The sequence below is a fragment of the Emys orbicularis genome, chromosome 7 (genome assembly GCF_028017835.1).
Source record: "Emys orbicularis isolate rEmyOrb1 chromosome 7, rEmyOrb1.hap1, whole genome shotgun sequence".
NCBI lineage: Eukaryota > Metazoa > Chordata > Testudines > Emydidae > Emys > Emys orbicularis.
In genome coordinates, this window is record NC_088689.1 from 124,277 (window position 1) to 141,961 (window position 17,685).

Sequence of the window (17,685 nt, forward strand, 5' to 3'; positions counted from 1 at the left end):
CAGGCTGTCTGAGAGATGGATCAGAGGCTGAATGGACATCTGGAGTAGGTCTGTGAGCCAGAACTGCCTTGGCCCATATAAAGCCACCAGAAAGATTGTAGCTTTGTCTCTTGATTTTGGAAATCATCCTGGGAATCAAGGGAATTGGTGGGAAGGCATACAAGCAAGCCCTTGTTCCACTGTATCAAGAAGGCATCTGTTAGCATCCTTGGACTCAGGACTCTTGTGGAGCAAAAGCTCTTGCATTTTGCATTGTCCTTAATGGCAAAAAAGTCTCTCATGGGAATCCCCACTGATGGAATATCAGTTCTGTGGTGGATCTGTGTAATGACCATTCCTGGTTGGTCATTGACTGTCCTGATTAGGAAGTCTTCTAAGTTGTTGCTGATTCCTGGGAGGTGAAGGGATATTGGTCTTACCACACTCTGATGGTACCAATTCCAGAAATCGGTGGCCTCTTGGCAGAGGAGCAAGGAGCAGGTGCCCCGTTGCTTGTTTATGTTGTTGCATGGCTGTCATATTGTCTGTGAAGACCTGCATTACCGAGTTTGAGGACAGGCAGGAATGCCAGACAAGCTAGTCCGATGGCTCAGAGATCTAGAACATTCATATGAAGCCCCATGTCATTTGGGGATCAGGTGTCTTTGATCTGCAATGGTCTAAGTGAGCTCCCCAACCTGTCACTGATGCATCCATGAGCAGGGTCTTTGTTTGGGAGGACTCTGAAAACCTGATTGCAGGTTCAAGCCGCACAACCAGTTCAGCAATGACATGATGTGGTACTATGACCTTTCTGGCCATTGGATGTTTTATCGACCAATAGACAGTCTTGAGCCAGAACTGGAGGGTCCACAAGCAAAGTCTGGCAAGTGGTGTCATGTATATGCATACCGACATGTGGCCTAGCACTGCGAGGCATATTTGTACTGTTGTAGTTAGTTGTGATATCAAATGAAGTAAGAGTCCTAGTAGCAACTGGAACCTGTCCTCAGGCAGTGCACTCTTTCTGATGTCAAGTAGATTAACATTCATAGAGCTGCTATTATCTGTGACAGCATGAATGACAACTTTTCACAGTTCACTAGAAGTCTCACCCAACTGAATAGAGACAAAGCGCAGTCCTAGCTCGCTGAGGTCTTCCGTTGTGACCTGTCCCAGATCAGCCAGTTGTCCAAATAGGCATTGACATGAATACCTTAACTCCTCAGGTGGGCCATTATCACCACAAGGTATTTTGTGAAGATCCTTGATGCCGTAAAGAGTCCAAATTGCCATACCTTGTACCAATTCTGATTCAACTCTATCATAAATCTCAGGTACTTACTATAGGCCGGGTGGACGGCAACATGGAAGTAAGTACACATCCTGCATGTCAAGAGCCACAAACCAGCTCTGAGCCTGCACAGATGGACTTCATGGACTCACAGCTTCACAGATTCCAAGCCCAGAAGGGATCCTTGTGTTCATTTAGTCTGACCTCCTGTATATAATGGCACAAAGAATACCCTTTTATAAAGTTTGCGGACAATATCAAGCTGGGAGGGGTTGCAAGTGCTTTGGAGGAGAGGATTAGAATTCAAAATGATCTGGACAAACTGCAGAAATGTCTGAAGTAAATAGGATAAAATTTAATAAGAACTAATTCAAAGGAAGGAACAATCAAAATGCACATGCAAAATGGGAAATGGCTCCCTAGGAAGGAGTACTGTAGAAAGGGATCGGGGATTATAGTTGACCACAAGCTAAATATGAATCAACAGTGTAACACTGTTGCAAAAAAAGCAAACATTCTGGGATGTATTAGCAGGAATGTTATAAGCAAGACACAAGAAGTAATTCTTCCACTCTACTCTGCACTGATTAGGCCTCAACTGGAGTATTGTGTCCAGTTCTAGGTGCCACATTTTAGGAACGATGTGAACAAATTGGAGAAAGTCCAGAGGAGAGAAATAAAAATGATTAAAGGTCTAGAAAACATGACCTATGAGCAAAGATTGAAAAAAATTGGGTTTGTTTAGTATGGAGAAGAGAAGACTGAGGGGGCACATGATAAGAGTTTTCAAGTATATAAAAGATTGTTACAAGGAGGAGGGTAAAAAATTGTTCTCCTTAATCTCTGAGAGCAGAAAAAGAAGCAATGGGCTTAAATTGAAGCAACAGAGGTTTAGGTTGGACATTAGAAATAACTTCCTAACTATCAGGGTAGTTAAGCACTGGAATAAATTACCTAGGGAGATTGTAGAATCTCCGTCATTGGAGGATTTGAAGAACAGATTAGACAAACACCTGTCAAGAATCGACTAGTTATTACTTAGTCCTGCGTCGAGTGCAGAGGACTGGACTAGATGACTTACAGAGGTCTCTTCCAGTACTATATTTCTATGATATGAGTCTATAACACAGGCACAGAACTTCCCCTAGAGCATATCTTTTAGAAAAACACCCAATCTTGATTAAAAAATAATCAGTGATAGAGAATCCACCATTATCCTTGGTAAATCGTTCCAATGGTTAATTACTCTCACTGTTAAAAATGTACACCTTATTGCTAGTCTGAATTTCTCTAGCTTCAACTTCCAGTCACTGGATCATCTTTTACCTTTCTTTGCTAGACTGAAGAGCCTATTATTAAATATGTGTTCCCTATGTAGGTATTTACAGACTAATCAAGTCACCCCTTAACCTTCTTTTTGTTAAACTAAATAGATTGAGCGCCTCGAGTTTCTCATTATAAGGCAAGTTTTCTAATCCTTTAATCATTTTCGTAGCTCTTCTCTGAACCCTCTCCAGTTTATCAACATCCTTCTTGAATTGTGGACACCAGACTTGGACACAGTATTCCAGCAGCAGTCACACCAGTGCTAAGTACAGAGGCAAAATAACATCTCTCTGCTCCTACTCAAAATCCCCATTTCTGCATTCAAGGATAAATTAGCCCTTTTGGCCATAGCATTGCACCGTGAGCTCATGTTCAGCTGATTACCTGTCATGATTCCCAAAAAAATTTCAGGGTCACTTCTTCCCAGGATACAGATAGTTTTCTTTTTCATTCCTTGTCTTTTCAGATCTCAAAACCTGTTTGGATTTTTCGGAGAAACTTGCTATTTCTGATCTGCTTGTTTGGAAGCTGCCAATATAGAAGATGGTCTTGCCCATAATCCTTCGCTGGCTCAACAATACTTTCATTAATAGGTAAGGCTAATCATAGAATCATAGAATATTAGGGTTGGAAGAGACCTCAGGACGTCATCTAGTCCAATCCCCTGTTCAAAGCAGGACCAACACCAACTAAATCATCCCAGCCAAGGCTTTGTCAAGCTGGGCCTTAAAAACCTCTAAGGATGGAGATTCCACCACCTTCCTAGGTAACCCATTCCAGTGCTTCACCACCCTCCTAGTGAAATAGTGTTTCCTAATATCCAACCTAGACCTCCCCCACTGCAGCTTGAGATCATTGCTTCTTGTTCTGTCATCTGCCACCACTGAGAACAGCTGAGCTCCATCCTCTTTGGAACCCCCCTTCAGGTAGTTGAAGGCTGCTATCAAATCCCCCCTCATTCTTCTCTTCTGCAGACTAAATAACCCCAGTTCCCTCTGCCTCTCCTCATAAGTCATGTGCCCCAGACCCCTAATCATTTTCGTTGCCCTCTGCTGGACTCTCTCCAATTTGTCCACATCACGTCTGTAGTGGGGGACCAAAACTGTACGCAATACTCCAGGTGTGGCCCCACCAGTGTCGAATAGAGGGGAATAATCACTTCCCTCGATCTGCTGGCAATGCTCCTATTTGGAGTAGAAGGTTGTAGGAAACAATGTATATGACTTTTCTTGCATAAGTTCCACAGGAATTTCTAATGTCTCTGCCATCCTCTTTAACAGCTCTGGGAAGGTTCTGAAGTCTAATGTCATAGGAGTAAACAATGCCACAACCTCATCAAGAGAAGGAGACAGCATTTGCTCTTCTGCAGAAGGGTCATTCTGAATCTGCTCTTCGTCTTCCTCAGAGGCTATATTGTTTCCAAATATGTGGACTTCTGAAGAGAACATGAAGGCAATGAATCGTGTCTCTGTGCATCTGCATCCTGAATTAGAGGGAGAAGGGAATTGCTGATTTGAATTGTGCTAAGGAAACCAGTATGACCAGGACTAATAACCATACACATCAGACATGGCACTACAAGATACTGCCATCCACGGGGATAATTGAAAATCACATGGTGAACTCTTAGCTTGAGTAATTCTTGAAGATACCTAACAAGAGAGTCAAACATCATAAAAATGTATTCGAGGTAACTCTTTACTAGACTCAGTTGACAAAGAAAGAGAAAAATTCTCTGACAGCTGGGCTACTTTAGGAAGTGCAATAACTTGCTTAGGAGTGGATAGGAGGGCGACAGGGAATGGATCACTTGATGATTACCTGTTCTGTTCATTCCCTCCAGGGCACCTGGCATTGGCCACTGTCGGAAGACAGGATACTGCGCTAGATGGATCTTTAGTCTGACCCACTATGGCCGTTCTTATGACCGGAAGTCGCACAGCAGGTTTCATTATAGACATCCTATTGTCTTGCTGTACTGGACATTTGGGTGAAAACGAATCAGGAGAATAGTAGATTCCAGACCCAGAGTGACCCTGATCACCTCAGGGAATAAAAATGCAGCTTCTGATGAAAAAGGCAGTACCAAGGAAGAAGCTGAATTCTTCTGAGCTGAGACCTTCAGTACAGAATCCCCCAGGGCTGAGAATTTGGCTGAGAAGTGGTGTTTCTGCCACTCAGGTACTGTGGCAGACAGTATAGCTCGTGAGGCACTCAAAGATGTATGCTCCCACTTGATGAGTCACTGAGTTTCTAAACCACTGCAGTAGCTGGCATCAATGAAACTGACAACAGTGCTGGGAGAGAGGAATGCTTCAATGGCAACTCAGACTCCTTTGACACATGCTTCTCTGACTTCTTAGAATCATAGATTATTAGGGTTGGAAGGGACCTCAGGAGATCATCTAGTCCAACCCCCTGCTCAAAGCAGGATCAATCCCCAACTAAATCCCCAAATGGCCCCCTCAAGGATTGAACTCACAACCCTGGGTTTAGCAGGCCAACGCTCAAACCACTGAGCTATCCCTCCCCCCCCTTACATGATAGTAGGGAGGCTGAACACTATTGGTGCTGGGCTGACATTCCAGAGTCTTGTCTTTTTCTTCCACAGGCAGCAGGGGTCTCTGCGTGCTCCAACAAGAACTCAGTGTATTGCAGCAGACTCTTTATCAATGTATGAGGTCTCTTAAGACCTTTGTGGCTAGAAGAGATCTCCCTCATCTCCTGAGCACTGAAGGCATGACTAGAGCAGGGAAGGGGTTGAAGTCCCTTGATCCCTCAAAGCCTCTGTGTCTGAAGGTGCTCTCAAACTATTTCTTATGGAAAGTCAAAGCTTTGATTCTCTAGCTTTATGTGCATTTATTAAAAGCCTTGCAGCTTTGCTGTTAAATGACTGTTCCCAAGACAGTATAAACACATATCTCGTCCATCATACAGAGGTATCATTCTTTTACATAATGGAAAAGACTTGAAGCTGGAGGAGCAAGACAGACAAATGGCGGGCAGCCTAGTGAAACTGACAAATACAACTGACCTAGCCTTAAGCTGCATTTTTTTTTATTTTATTGCACGAGGGGGTCAAAAAGAAATAAAGTATATATGAAAAAAACCTAAACCAATTACTACAGATACAAGCAAACTCTCTATCCTAATCCAAAACTAATTAAAGGAGATGGAGGAACACTGAGAGGTTCTGACTCTCTGAAAAGGGTGGTCAGAAGGAACTAGTCTGCAGTTGGAGTCATTCAGCCCTTTATGCTGTGGGGGGAACGGGAGAAGCACGAAGGAACCCTTATGGGACAATATTAGAGAAAAATTCCCAAACTCCTGTGCAGGGCATCAGTACACATGAGTGAGATCCACATGCACAGGAGCTTGAAGGAGAATGCTTCTCCACCCTCCTGGAAGTTGGCTGAACAGTGGCTGAGGTTTGCCAGAGGGCTTTGGCCGGTTCCAGTATATCCTCATTGGTGGGCAGGGTGATTTTGGTAGGGTCTGACCTAGTCAAGATGCCAAAGAGTTTGCGTGACTTTTCCTGAATGACTATCATTTCTATATCCAGCTTCTCCACAATACATGCTAGGAGATCCTGGCATGCCCTGAAATCATTGACTGGAGGGATGGGGGCTGAATGGACTCCCTTGTCCAATTACAGTGAAGATTCTTTTAGTGGACACTGAGGTTGTTGCTGTTCTTCCCTCAGGTCTTGGGCACTGGCCTGGCGGCTCTGATTCTGGTTTCGTGGTCCAGGCAGTGATGCCACTGCGAAGCCTCATCTCCTCCTCTTCCGGGGTCTGTAGGAAGGGGATCAGCTATACACCTGTGCTGGGTCAGTGCCCTGTGGGGAGCACCTCCTCTGCGGGCTCTACGGTTGCTTGCGAATGATAGCAGGGAGGCTTCTCTGGTCAATGCCAGAGAAAATGCATAGACTGGTAATGATGAGGAAGAACAGTATTCCTCAAATGGCGATGCAGGGGGGTGATGTCTTGGCTCTGGTGCAGAGTCAGTAGCGATGTCACCCTCAAGGAAGATCTCGACTACTCTATGTGGATGTACCTCGGCACCATGCCAGTGCCTTTGCTGGTACTGACGTCTGTGATGCCTGTCCACCCAGCATTACTCCCTTGCTGAAGGTCTTGTCCTCAAAGGAGTGGCATTTCTTCTCCTCCCTTGCCAATGTCTAAAGCTGCATCTGGCCTCCGCTTGGTCTTTTCTCTCAGCTTGACCCATGTGTTGGTGTGTCGGCTCTGGGGATGGCTTTGCCATTGCCAAGGTGGTTATTGAAACTGGCTCCATCAACAGTCCTGGTGCTGGGGGGACTGGCACCAATGTAGGCAATGCCAATGTTGGTGTTTGTTTCACTGCCCCCCCCCCTTCTCACTGCCCAGAGTGTGGTGTCTACTTGAAGAGGCACTCACTGAGCAGAACCTCTCTTTGGTTCCTTGGGGGTGGATATCTCCTCCAGGTCTGAGGCAATGCTACTTGATTGCTCAAGCATGTGAAGTTTGGCAATGAATCCCTTGACTTGCGTATCCTCAATGAAAACTATTTTCACACCACACAATTATCAGGAATGTAACACTTCCCCCTGACAGAAAGGGCACTGGCTAAGCCCCTTGACAAGAAGGAAGAATCCATCACGGGTCAGCAGAGCTTACATGCTGAAGGCTTGCAGTCCGCCATGGCAGTTGGTGCAAAATGTCTCTTCCTGCTTTAAGGAGGGTGTACCAGGGAGTGGGGTGTGTCTCCTTCCTTCCTTTCTTTTTTATTTTTGTGTGGAATATCCAGATCAAGGTATTCTTCTCAAAAACACACTAATCTGGAATGAGTCTGAAGCTCAAGGAAGAGTAGGGATGCAGACACTTGCCAAGTTCTGTCTCACTGCCATTCGAGGGAACTGAGGGAGGGTCACGGCTGCTCTGCTCATTATGGCCTTGCATAGAAGCATGAAAAGGCACATGATACATGTGTGCCCCTGACAGACACTGCTATTACACAATCCAATCTTGTGTGCATCTACAGTGGAATTCACACTGACACATACTCGAAGAACAATACTTACCTTTCTGTCACCAATTCACTGTTTTCTCCTAGCCCCAACCTCTTCCCTTACCACCTTACCACAAACCTCCAAGCTCAGAAAACCAATTTCCAGGCTCACAATCCTTCTTGACATCCACCACTACCAGGTTCAGAACCATACCCACTGCTTGTTGCTGGTCCTGGAGAAGCAGGAGCAGAAGCAGCAGGGAAGAACTGTGGCTACAGGGAGTGAAGTGGATGTGAAATAGTCCCAAAGAAGCCTGTATCCCCTGCCTCATCCCTCTTCTGACTGCAGTCTATGTTCTGCAGTGCCAAAGGATCCTGGTGGCACTGCATCCTCCAGGAGCTGGAGCAGCCTAATACACCAGGAGTCCTCCAGTGGCAATAGGTGGTACAGCACCCTGCAGCACACCAGCCACACTCACCAGTTCTGACATCACTGGTAGGGCTTAGCCCTTAATGACTGTCTCTCTCTTTCTTCCTCATACTCCCAGACTGGGGACATATTTCTTTCTCTGTCTCCTCAGCTCTAGTCCTAGGAAATGCTGATCAAAGCCTAAAGCTCTCTATTATTATTGTGTTCCCAATGACTCCAGATGTTCAGCACACACATACTCTCCCTGCCACTCAGTGGCATTCAGTTACCGTTTTACAGATTCCTAAACTGCAACCAAGGATCTGCTCCCAGGGAGGAATAGCCTGTATGGCATCCTTACACTTTTAATACATTATGAGCTGGGTGGGTGTGGGACTGAAGAAACTGCAGGCAACAATTCCATGGCAGGGACCTCTAACTTCACCCCAACACTCATTCTACAGAGTGTGGCTGAAGATGAGACATGCTCTGTACCAAGGGCATGGGCAGAAAGATTACTCCATAGCTGTTTGTTGGAGAGCATGCTCAACTCCATGGCACCAGATCAGATAGATGGACACTGGTGCATTGTGGAAGTTAGGGGTTGTGTGCAAAGGACTTGTTCTCCTGTATGATCCAAAAAGATTGTTAAACTTATACTTGATACTTCTAACCATGTTTTCCTCCAAAAGGAAGAAAAAATAACCTAGACCATAAAATGACAGTATCTGAGAGTGGACCCTTATCTGGAGTACTCTGTTTACCTGTGATCACTTCACCTAAAAATATATATTAGAGAAAATATATATTGAATGAAGTATAAAATTTTAAAGACTAAAATGAAAATTGATCAGCCCCTTTGGAGCCATTAAAAATTAAAAAGGCAGTAATTTCAGAACCAATAAAAAGGAAATATTTCCTTCTGCAGCACGTGGAATTCCTAGAAAGAGAGGGTCAAGACAAATTCTGTGTCAGAATTTAAGAAAAGAGGGTAATTCTATGTTTACATAACTTTAAAGGTACATAATGTGATGACAAGAATAACCAAGAGTTTAATGTTTCAGGCCTAAAGTGGAAGAAGCTGCTCAGAGGTGGGAAGGAGCTTCCCTTTGCACAGCCATATACAATTGGTTAAGAACATTATGGGAGATTTTGTCCACCGTCTTCTGTGGGAGCATTAAATACTTGCCACTGCCAATCTATGTGGACAAATGATAAAATCCCGTGAACTCCAACCCTTCAATACCAGAGCTATATGAAGGATCCCTCAGACTTCATGTAACCCATATGCCCCATGTTATGGCCTTTGGGGGTGGAGGTGCATAATAATGGTGCTATACCTTCAGAGACTGACACTGATACCAATACCGTGCTCCCAGCACTTGACTTTGTGGGTTGGACTGGAGGCCCACCTCAGCCCACAATACCTGGATCTTCAAGGACACAGGAACCATACAGCAGGAGGCACAATTCCCAGCCTGAGAAAAAAAAAGGGGAACTCACGTGTTTTCACAGATTTTAAGGCAAGAAAGGACCATTAAAATAATCTAGTCTGACCTCCTGCATAACAAAGGCCACAGAACCTCACCCAGTAATTTTAGCATCAAGCACATAACTTCTGGTTGAGCCAGAACATATCTTTTATAAAGATATCCAGTCTTGATTAAAGACTTCCATCATATTTCTAACTAAGTTATTCTAATACACCTCTACCTCAGATGATACTAAACTACTCAAGATAGTTAAGACCAAAGCAGATTGTGAAGAACTTCAAAAAGATCTCACAAAACTAAGTGATTGGGCAACAAAATGGCAAATGAAATTTAATGTGGATAAATGTAAAGTAATGCACATTGGAAAAAATAACCCCAACTATACATACAACATGATGGGGGCTAATTTAGCTACAACGAGTCAGGAAAAAGATCTTGGCGTCATCGTGGATAGTTCTCTAAAGATGTCCACGCAGTGTGCAGAGGCGGTCAAAAAAGCAAACAGGATGTTAGGAATCATTAAAAAGGGGATAGAGAATAAGACTGAGAATATATTATTGCCCTTATATAAATCCATGGTTCGCCCACATCTCGAATACTGTGTACAGATGTGGTCTCCTCACCTCAAAAAAGATATTCTAGCACTAGAAAAGGTTCAGAAAAGAGCAACTAAAATGATTAAGGGTTTAGAGAGGGTCCCATATGAGGAAAGATTAAAGAGGCTAGGACTCTTCAGTTTGGAAAAGAGAAGACTAAGGGGGGACATGATAGAGGTATATAAAATCATGAGTGATGTTGAGAAAGTGGATAAGGAAAAGTTTTTTACTTATTCCCATAATACAAGAACTAGGGGTCACCAAATGAAATTAATAGGCAGCAGGTTTAAAACAAATAAAAGGAAGTTCTTCTTCACGCAGCGCACAGTCAACTTGTGGAACTCCTTACCTGAGGAGGTTGTGAAGGCTAGGACTATAACAATGTTTAAAAGGGGACTGGATAAATTCATGGTGGCTAAGTCCATAAATGGCTATTAGCCAGGATGGGTAAGAATGGTGTCCCTAGCCTCTGTTCGTCAGAGGATGGAGATGGATGGCAGGAGAGAGATCACTTGATCATTGCCTGTTAGGTTCACTCCCTCTGGGGCACCTGGCATTGGCCACTGTCGGTAGACAGATACTGGGCTAGATGGACCTTTGGTCTGACCCAGTACGGCCTTTCTTATGTTCTTATGTTCTTATGTTCTCAATATAACGCTGTCTTCGGGAGCCAAAAAAATCTTACCGTGTTATAGGTGAAACCGCGTTATATCGAACTTGCTTTGATCCACCAGAGTGCGCAGCCCTGCCCCCCCGGAGCGCTGCTTTACCGCGTTATATCCGAATTCGTGTTATATCGGGTCGCGTTATATCGGGGTAGAGGTGTAGTTAATTACCCCCACTGTTAAAGATGTGCACCTTATTTCTAGTCTGAATTTGTTCACCTTCAGTTTCCAATCACTGGATCTTGTTATGCCCTTTTCTGCTAGAATAGGGCCACCTACTATGAGAAATCTCTTCCCCATGTGAGTACCATAGGCGTGCGCAGCACATTTCATTAGGGTGTGTACCCAGGGAGTCCCGCCCTAGACCCGCCCTGCCCTAGCCCTGCCCCCGTCTTGCCCCCATCCACTCCCTCCTACTTCCCGCCCCCTGACTGCCCCCCTCAGAACCTCCAACCCCCCCTGCTCCTTGTCCCCTGACTACCACCTCCTGGGACCCCTGCCCCTAACTGCCCCCCAGGACCCCACCCCCATCTAAGCCTCCCTGCTCCTTGTCCCCTGACTGCCCCCCTAGGACCCTACCCCCTACCTAGTCCCCTGACTGCCCCGACCCTTATCCACACCCCTGCCCCCAGACAGGCCCTTGGGACTCCCACGCCTATCCAACCGCTCCCCGCCCCGTGACAGGACCCCTAGAACTCCCGACCCATACAACGCCCCCTGCTCCCTGCCTGCCCCAACCCCTCTCCACACCCCTGCCTCCTGACAGGCCCCCCCCCAGAACTCCCGACTCAGCCAACCCGACCCCCAGCTCCTTGTCCCCTGACCACCCCCTCCAGAGACCCCCCACCCTAACTGCCCCCCCAGGACCCTCCTTGCTCCCTGTCCCCTGACTGCCCTGATCCCTATCCATCCCCCACCCCTGACAGACCCCGGGACTCCCATGCCCCATCCAACCCCCCCTGCTCCCTGACTGCCCCCTCCAGAGACCCCCCACTCCTAACCACCCCCCTGGGATCTCACCCCCTATCCAACCCACCCTGCTCCCTGTCCCCTGACTGCCCCCACCCCTTATCCAACCAGGGCCGGCTCCAGGTTTTCTGCCGCCCCAAGCGGCAAAAAAAAAAAGCCGCGGCAGCGCGATCGTGCCGCTCCACTCTTCTGCGGCAATTCGGCGGCAGGTCCTTCACTCCGAGAGGGACTTGCCACCGAATTGCAGTTGAAGACCCAGACATGCCACCCCAATAGCGGCCAGAGTGCCGCCCCTTAGTATCCGCCCCCCACCTGCCTAAGGCTCTGGGATGGAGTTTGGGTGGGGGAGGGGGTTTGGGTGCAGGCTCTGGGATGGAGTTTGGGTGCTGGGTGCAGGCTCCGGGCTGGGGCAGGGGGTCGGTGTGCAGGAGGGGGTGAGGGCTGCAGGCTCTGGGAGGGAGTTTGAAAGTGGGAGGGGGTGCAGGCTCTGGGAGGGAGTTTGGGGATAGGAGGGGATGCAGGGGTGAGGGCTGTGGGGCTGAGGATGAGGGGTTCATGATGCAAGAGGGGGCTCAGGGCTGGGGCAGAGGATTAGGGTGCGGGGGGATGAGGGCTCTGGCTGGGGCTGAGGATGAGGGGTTCACGATGCAGGAGGGGGCTCAGGGCTGGGGCAGAGGATTAGGGTGGATAAGGGCTGGGGATGAGGGGTTTGGGGTGTTGGAGAGGCTCAGGGCTAGGGCGGAAGGGCAGGGTAAGGGCAGCCTGCCCTGCCATTAGGGGATGGGGGGCACTAGGACCCTGGGGCAGCAGACAGCAGTTGAGCAGGAATGTGCTACACCAGCAGCACAAGCAGGCACAGGAGAGGCGCACGCTGCTTTCTTTCAGGCAGGGACGCTCCGGGGTCGGAGTGGGGGAGACCCGCGGGGGGGGTGGCAGGCAAGACCCACGGGGGGGGGGGTGGCAGGCGGGGGGGGAGACCCGCGAAGGGGGGGTGGCAGGCGGGGGCCGGCCCGGGAAGGCAGGGGAGGGGCCAGCGGCTTGCTGCTGCCGGGAGAGTGGAGCCATTTGTCCACCCGTGCACACCCGGCACACCCCGTGCGCACGCCCATGGTGAGTACCTGAAGACTATGATCCAGTCACCTCTTAATCTTAGGCTAGGTCTACATTAGAAATGCTACATTAGCACAGCTGCAGTGCTGCAGCTGCACTGCTGTAGCATTATAGTGTGGACACAACAGCGACAGAAGGGGTTCTTCTGTCACTGTAGTAAATCCATTTCTCCAAGAGGTAGTAGCTAGGTTGACCTAGTGCTGTCTATATGAGGAGTTAGGTCAGCTTAACTAAGTCCCTAAAGCATAGTGATGTAGCTGGGTCGACCTAACTTTCTAGTATAGATCAGCCCTTAGATAGATAACCGTTGGATAAGTATTCTTGCCGCCAAGTTAAAGAAGTATGGGCTGGATGAATGGACTGTAAGGTGGATAGAAAGCTGGCTAGATCGTCGGGCTCAACGGGTAGTGATCAATGGCTCCATGTCTAGTTGGCAGCCGGTATCAAGCGGAGTGCCCCAAGGGTCGGTCCTGGGGCCGGTTTTGTTTAATATCTTTATTAATGATCTGGAGGATGGTGTGGACTGCACTCTCAGCAAGTTTGCAGATGACACTAAACTGGGAGGCGTGGTAGATACACTGGAGGGTAGGGATCGGATACAGAGGGACCTAGACAAATTAGAGGATTGGGCCAAAAAAAACCTGATGAGGTTCAACAAGGACAAGTGCAGAGTCCTGCACTTAGGACGGAAGAATCCTATGCACTGCTACAGACTAGGGACCGAATGGCTAGGTAGCAGTTCTGCAGAAAAGGACCTAGGGGGTCACAGTGGACGAGAAGCTGGATATGAGTCAACAGTGTGCTCTTGTTGCCAAGAAGGCTAACGGCATTTTGGGCATTGCCAGCAGTATAAATAGGGGCATTGCCAGCAGATCGAGGAACGTGATCGTTCCCCTTTATTCGACATTGGTGAGACCTCATCTGGAGTACTGTGTCCAGTTTTGGGCCCCACACTACAAGAAGGATGTGGAAAAATTGGAAAGAGTCCAGCAGAGGGCAACAAAACTGATTAGGGGGCTGGAGCACATGACTTATGAGGAGAGGCTGAGGGAACTGGGATTGTTTAGTCTCCAGAAGAGAAGAATGAGGGGGGATTTGATAGCTGCTTTCAACTACCTAAAGGGGGGTTCCAAAGAGGATGGAGCTCGGCTGTTCTCAGTGGTAGCAGATGACAGAACAAGGAGCAATGGTCTCAAGTTGCAGTGGGGGAGGTCTAGGTTGGATATTAGGAAACACTATTTCACTAGGAGGGTGGTGAAGCACTGGAATGCGTTACCTAGGGAGGTGGTGGAATCTCCTTCCTTGGAGGTTTTTAAGGCCCGGCTTGACAAAGCCCTGGCTGGGATGATTTAGTTGGGAATTGGTCCTGCTTTGAGCAGGGGGTTGCACTAGATGACCTCCTGAGGTCCCTTCCAACCCTGATATTCTATGATTCTATGATAAGGGTAAGTCTCAAAGGACAATCAGGATAACTCAATGGTCAGACGGAGCCCAATATTAACACAAATATTATAATACTAGCATTATAACAACAACAAAGAAGTGTGTAGAGTGATCTCTACTGCACTCAGTCTCAGAACTGGCCAGTAAAACATTGGCTGCAGTATTAGACCTCTCCTACCCATTTATACACTGGTAATACGGAGTTACAAAAGTTAATCCTGCTGGTTCTCTGCTTGCCTAGTCAAAGATGAGCCTCTAGATAGCATGAGTGCGGAACAACAACATCTATTTGTATGCATTAGGGCCCCTGAACTGGGTCAGTGGTCCTGACACACAGAGTAATATGTACCCTGTTTGACTCCAGTAGAGTGCTACTAACAAAAAAGGAAGAGCAAACTCTGACTCTCTCCCACTCATACAATCCCCAAAGCAATATCATCTTGCATGCCGAGCTCAGAAGAGAAGAAGTTGGGTTCAGAGTTGACCCTCCATTCTTATTACCTGCATGCTGCAGTTCCGGATAATGATGCTGGTCCACTGATCTGTCTGGGTTGGCTCAGCACTGCCAATTATGGCCAGAGCCTGTGGGCTGCTCACCCCTTGGAGGGCCTGGTACAGCTTCTCCTGAAAGTAGCTACAGTTTCCATCCTCCATTGTTTGGGATATGCTGGAAATGAGACAGAACACATCTTTGGCAGTCTGAGTCCTTTGGAGCAGAGAAGAAGCCAGTTCTTAATACAGAGCATTTTTCCTCAGTAATGACCCCATTTCAAGGTGTCTACTCCTTTGGTAATGACTGCAAGGAGGAATTTTGGAAATGTTAGTGTTCAATTCTGTATGGATTCAGCCCATGTCCTCCATGAAAGTAGAAGGGAGAAGAAGAGTGCACAAAACACTGACAGTGATTTGCTGCATGTTTAGGAGACTGATGGAGTGCCTCAGATATCCTGTCACCCTGGTTTTTTTGTTTGTTTGTTGGAGGAGGAGGGTATCTCCACTATCACCAGGAAGAGAATGAACCAAATTTGACCCTGTAAATCATGGAATAGGAATATCACTTCCTAGAGTATCAGAGGGGTAGCCGTGTTAGTCTGGATCTGTAAAAAGCAGAATGCCGACGAAGTGGGCATTCACCCACGAAAGCTTATGCTCCAATACATCTGTTAGTCTTAAAGGTGCCACAGGACTCTCTGTTGCTTTTTACTTCCTAGAGTACTTCATTATAATGAAGGCTTGCCAGAATTTATTTTTTATACACACACACACACACACACACACAAAATTTAAGTACATCAGAAGCAGGAAGCCTGCCACTGGATGATCGAAGTGCTAAAGGAGTACTCCAAACAGACAAGGCCGTTGCGGAGAAGCTAAGTGAATTCTTTGCATCAGTCCTCACTGCAGAAGATGGGAGGGAGATTCCCACACCTGAGCCATTCTTTTAAGGTGACAAATCTGAGGGACTGTCCCAGATTGAGGTGTCAATAGAGGAGGTTTCAGAACAAACTAACAAGTTAAACAGTAATAAGTTACTAGCACCAGACTGTACTCACCCAAGGTGGTATTCTCTTTGATTCTTCCTGTCAGAGGTAGGGGCCCGGGCAGAGACAGATGCATCATGGAGGTGAATGCCTGGCTGCGAAGATGGTGTCGCCAGGAGGGCTTTGGCTTCCTTGACCACGGGATGCTATTCGAGGAAGGACTGCTAGGCAGAGATGGCGTTCACCTTTCGAGGAGGGGAAAGACCCTATTTGGACACAGACTGGCTAACCTAGTGAGGAGGGCTTTAAACTAGGTTCGACGGGGACAGGTGAGCAAAGCCCACAGGTAAGTGGGGAACATGGAGACCTGGGAGATGGGTCGGAAACAAGAGGGAGTGTGGTCTATAATGGCAGAGAGAAAGGAGGGTCAGGACAAAACTGGGAGGCAAGATCGAACCAGTATCTTAGATGTCTATATACAAATGCGAGAAGTATGGGTAATAAGCAGGCAGAACTGGAAGTGCTAATAAATAAATACAACTATGACATTGTTGGCATCACTGAAACTTGGTGGGATAATACACATGATTGGAATGTTGGTGTGGATGGGTACAGCTTGCTCAGGAAGGATAGACGGGAAAAAGGGAGGAGGCGTTGCCTTATATATTAAAAATGTACACACTTGGACTGAGGTGGAGATGGACATAGGAGACGGAAGTGTTGAGAGTCTCTGGGTTAGGCTAAAAGGGGTAAAAAACAAGGGTGATGTCATGCTAGGAGTCTACTACAGGCCACCTAACCAGGTGGAAGAGGTGGATGAGGCTTTTTTTAAACAACTAACAAAATCATCCAAAGCCCAAGATTTGGAAGTGATGGGGGACTTCAACTATCCAAATATATGCTGGGAAAATAACACAGCGGGGCACAGACTATCCAACAAATTCTTGGACTGCATTGCAGACAACTTTTTATTTCAGAAGGTTGAAAAAGCTACTAGGGGGGAAGCTGTTCTAGACTTGATTTTAACAAATAGGGAGGAACTCATTGAGAATTTGAAAGTAGAAGGCAGCTTGGGTGAAAGTGATCATGAAATCATAGAGTTTGAAATTCTAAGGAAGGGTAGAAGGGAGTACAGCAAAATAGAGACAATGGATTTCAGGAAGGCGGATTTTGGTAAGCTCAGAGAGCTGATAGGTAAGGTCCCATGGGAATTATGACCCTGTCAAGACTGAGGGGAAAAACAACTGAGGAGAGTTGGCAGTTTTTCAAAGGGACACTATTAAGGGCCCAAAAGCAAGCTATTCCGCTGGTTAGGAAAGATAGAAAATGTGGCAAAAGACCACCTTGGCTTAACCACAAGATCTTGCATGATCTAAAAAATAAAAAGGAGTCATATAAAAAATGGAAACTAGGACAGATTACAAAGGATGAATACAGGCAAACAACACAGGAATGCAGGGACAAGATTAGAAAGGCAAAGGCACAAAATGAGCTCAAACTAGCTACGGGAATAAAGGGAAACAAGAAGACTTTTTATCAATACATTAGAAGCAAGAGGAAGACCAAAGACAGGGTAGGCCCATTGCTCAGTGAAGAGGGAGAAACAGTAACAGGAAACTTGGAAATGACAGAGATGCTTAATGACTTCTTTGTTTCGGTCTTCACCGAGAAGTCTGAAGGAATGCCTAACCTAGTGAATGCTAATGGGAAGGGGGTAGGTTTAGCAGATAAAATAAAAAAAGAACAAGTTAAAAATCACTTAGAAAAGTTAGATGCCTGCAAGTCACCAGGGCCTGATGAAATGCATCCTAGAATACTCAAGGAGCTAATAGAGGAGGTATCTGAGCCTCTAGCTATTATCTTTGGAAAATCATGGGAGATGGAAGAGATTCCAGAAGACTGGAAAAGGGCAAATATAGTGCCCATCTATA

The 17,685-nt window shown here is 46.8% G+C and overlaps 1 protein-coding gene across 1 annotated transcript in view; it reads right to left on the bottom strand.

Moving 5' to 3' along the window:
* The window catches only part of TCTN3 (tectonic family member 3), an 89,823-nt gene that overhangs the window by 3,116 nt on the left and 69,022 nt on the right, over positions 1–17,685 (bottom strand). The window contains exons 12-13 of the mRNA XM_065408409.1: positions 14,775–14,979; positions 9,338–9,475 (exon numbers count right to left, since the gene is read on the bottom strand). Of these exons, the coding sequence (XP_065264481.1) occupies positions 9,338–9,475; positions 14,775–14,979 (343 nt within the window). The remainder of the gene's footprint in view (positions 1–9,337; positions 9,476–14,774; positions 14,980–17,685) is intronic.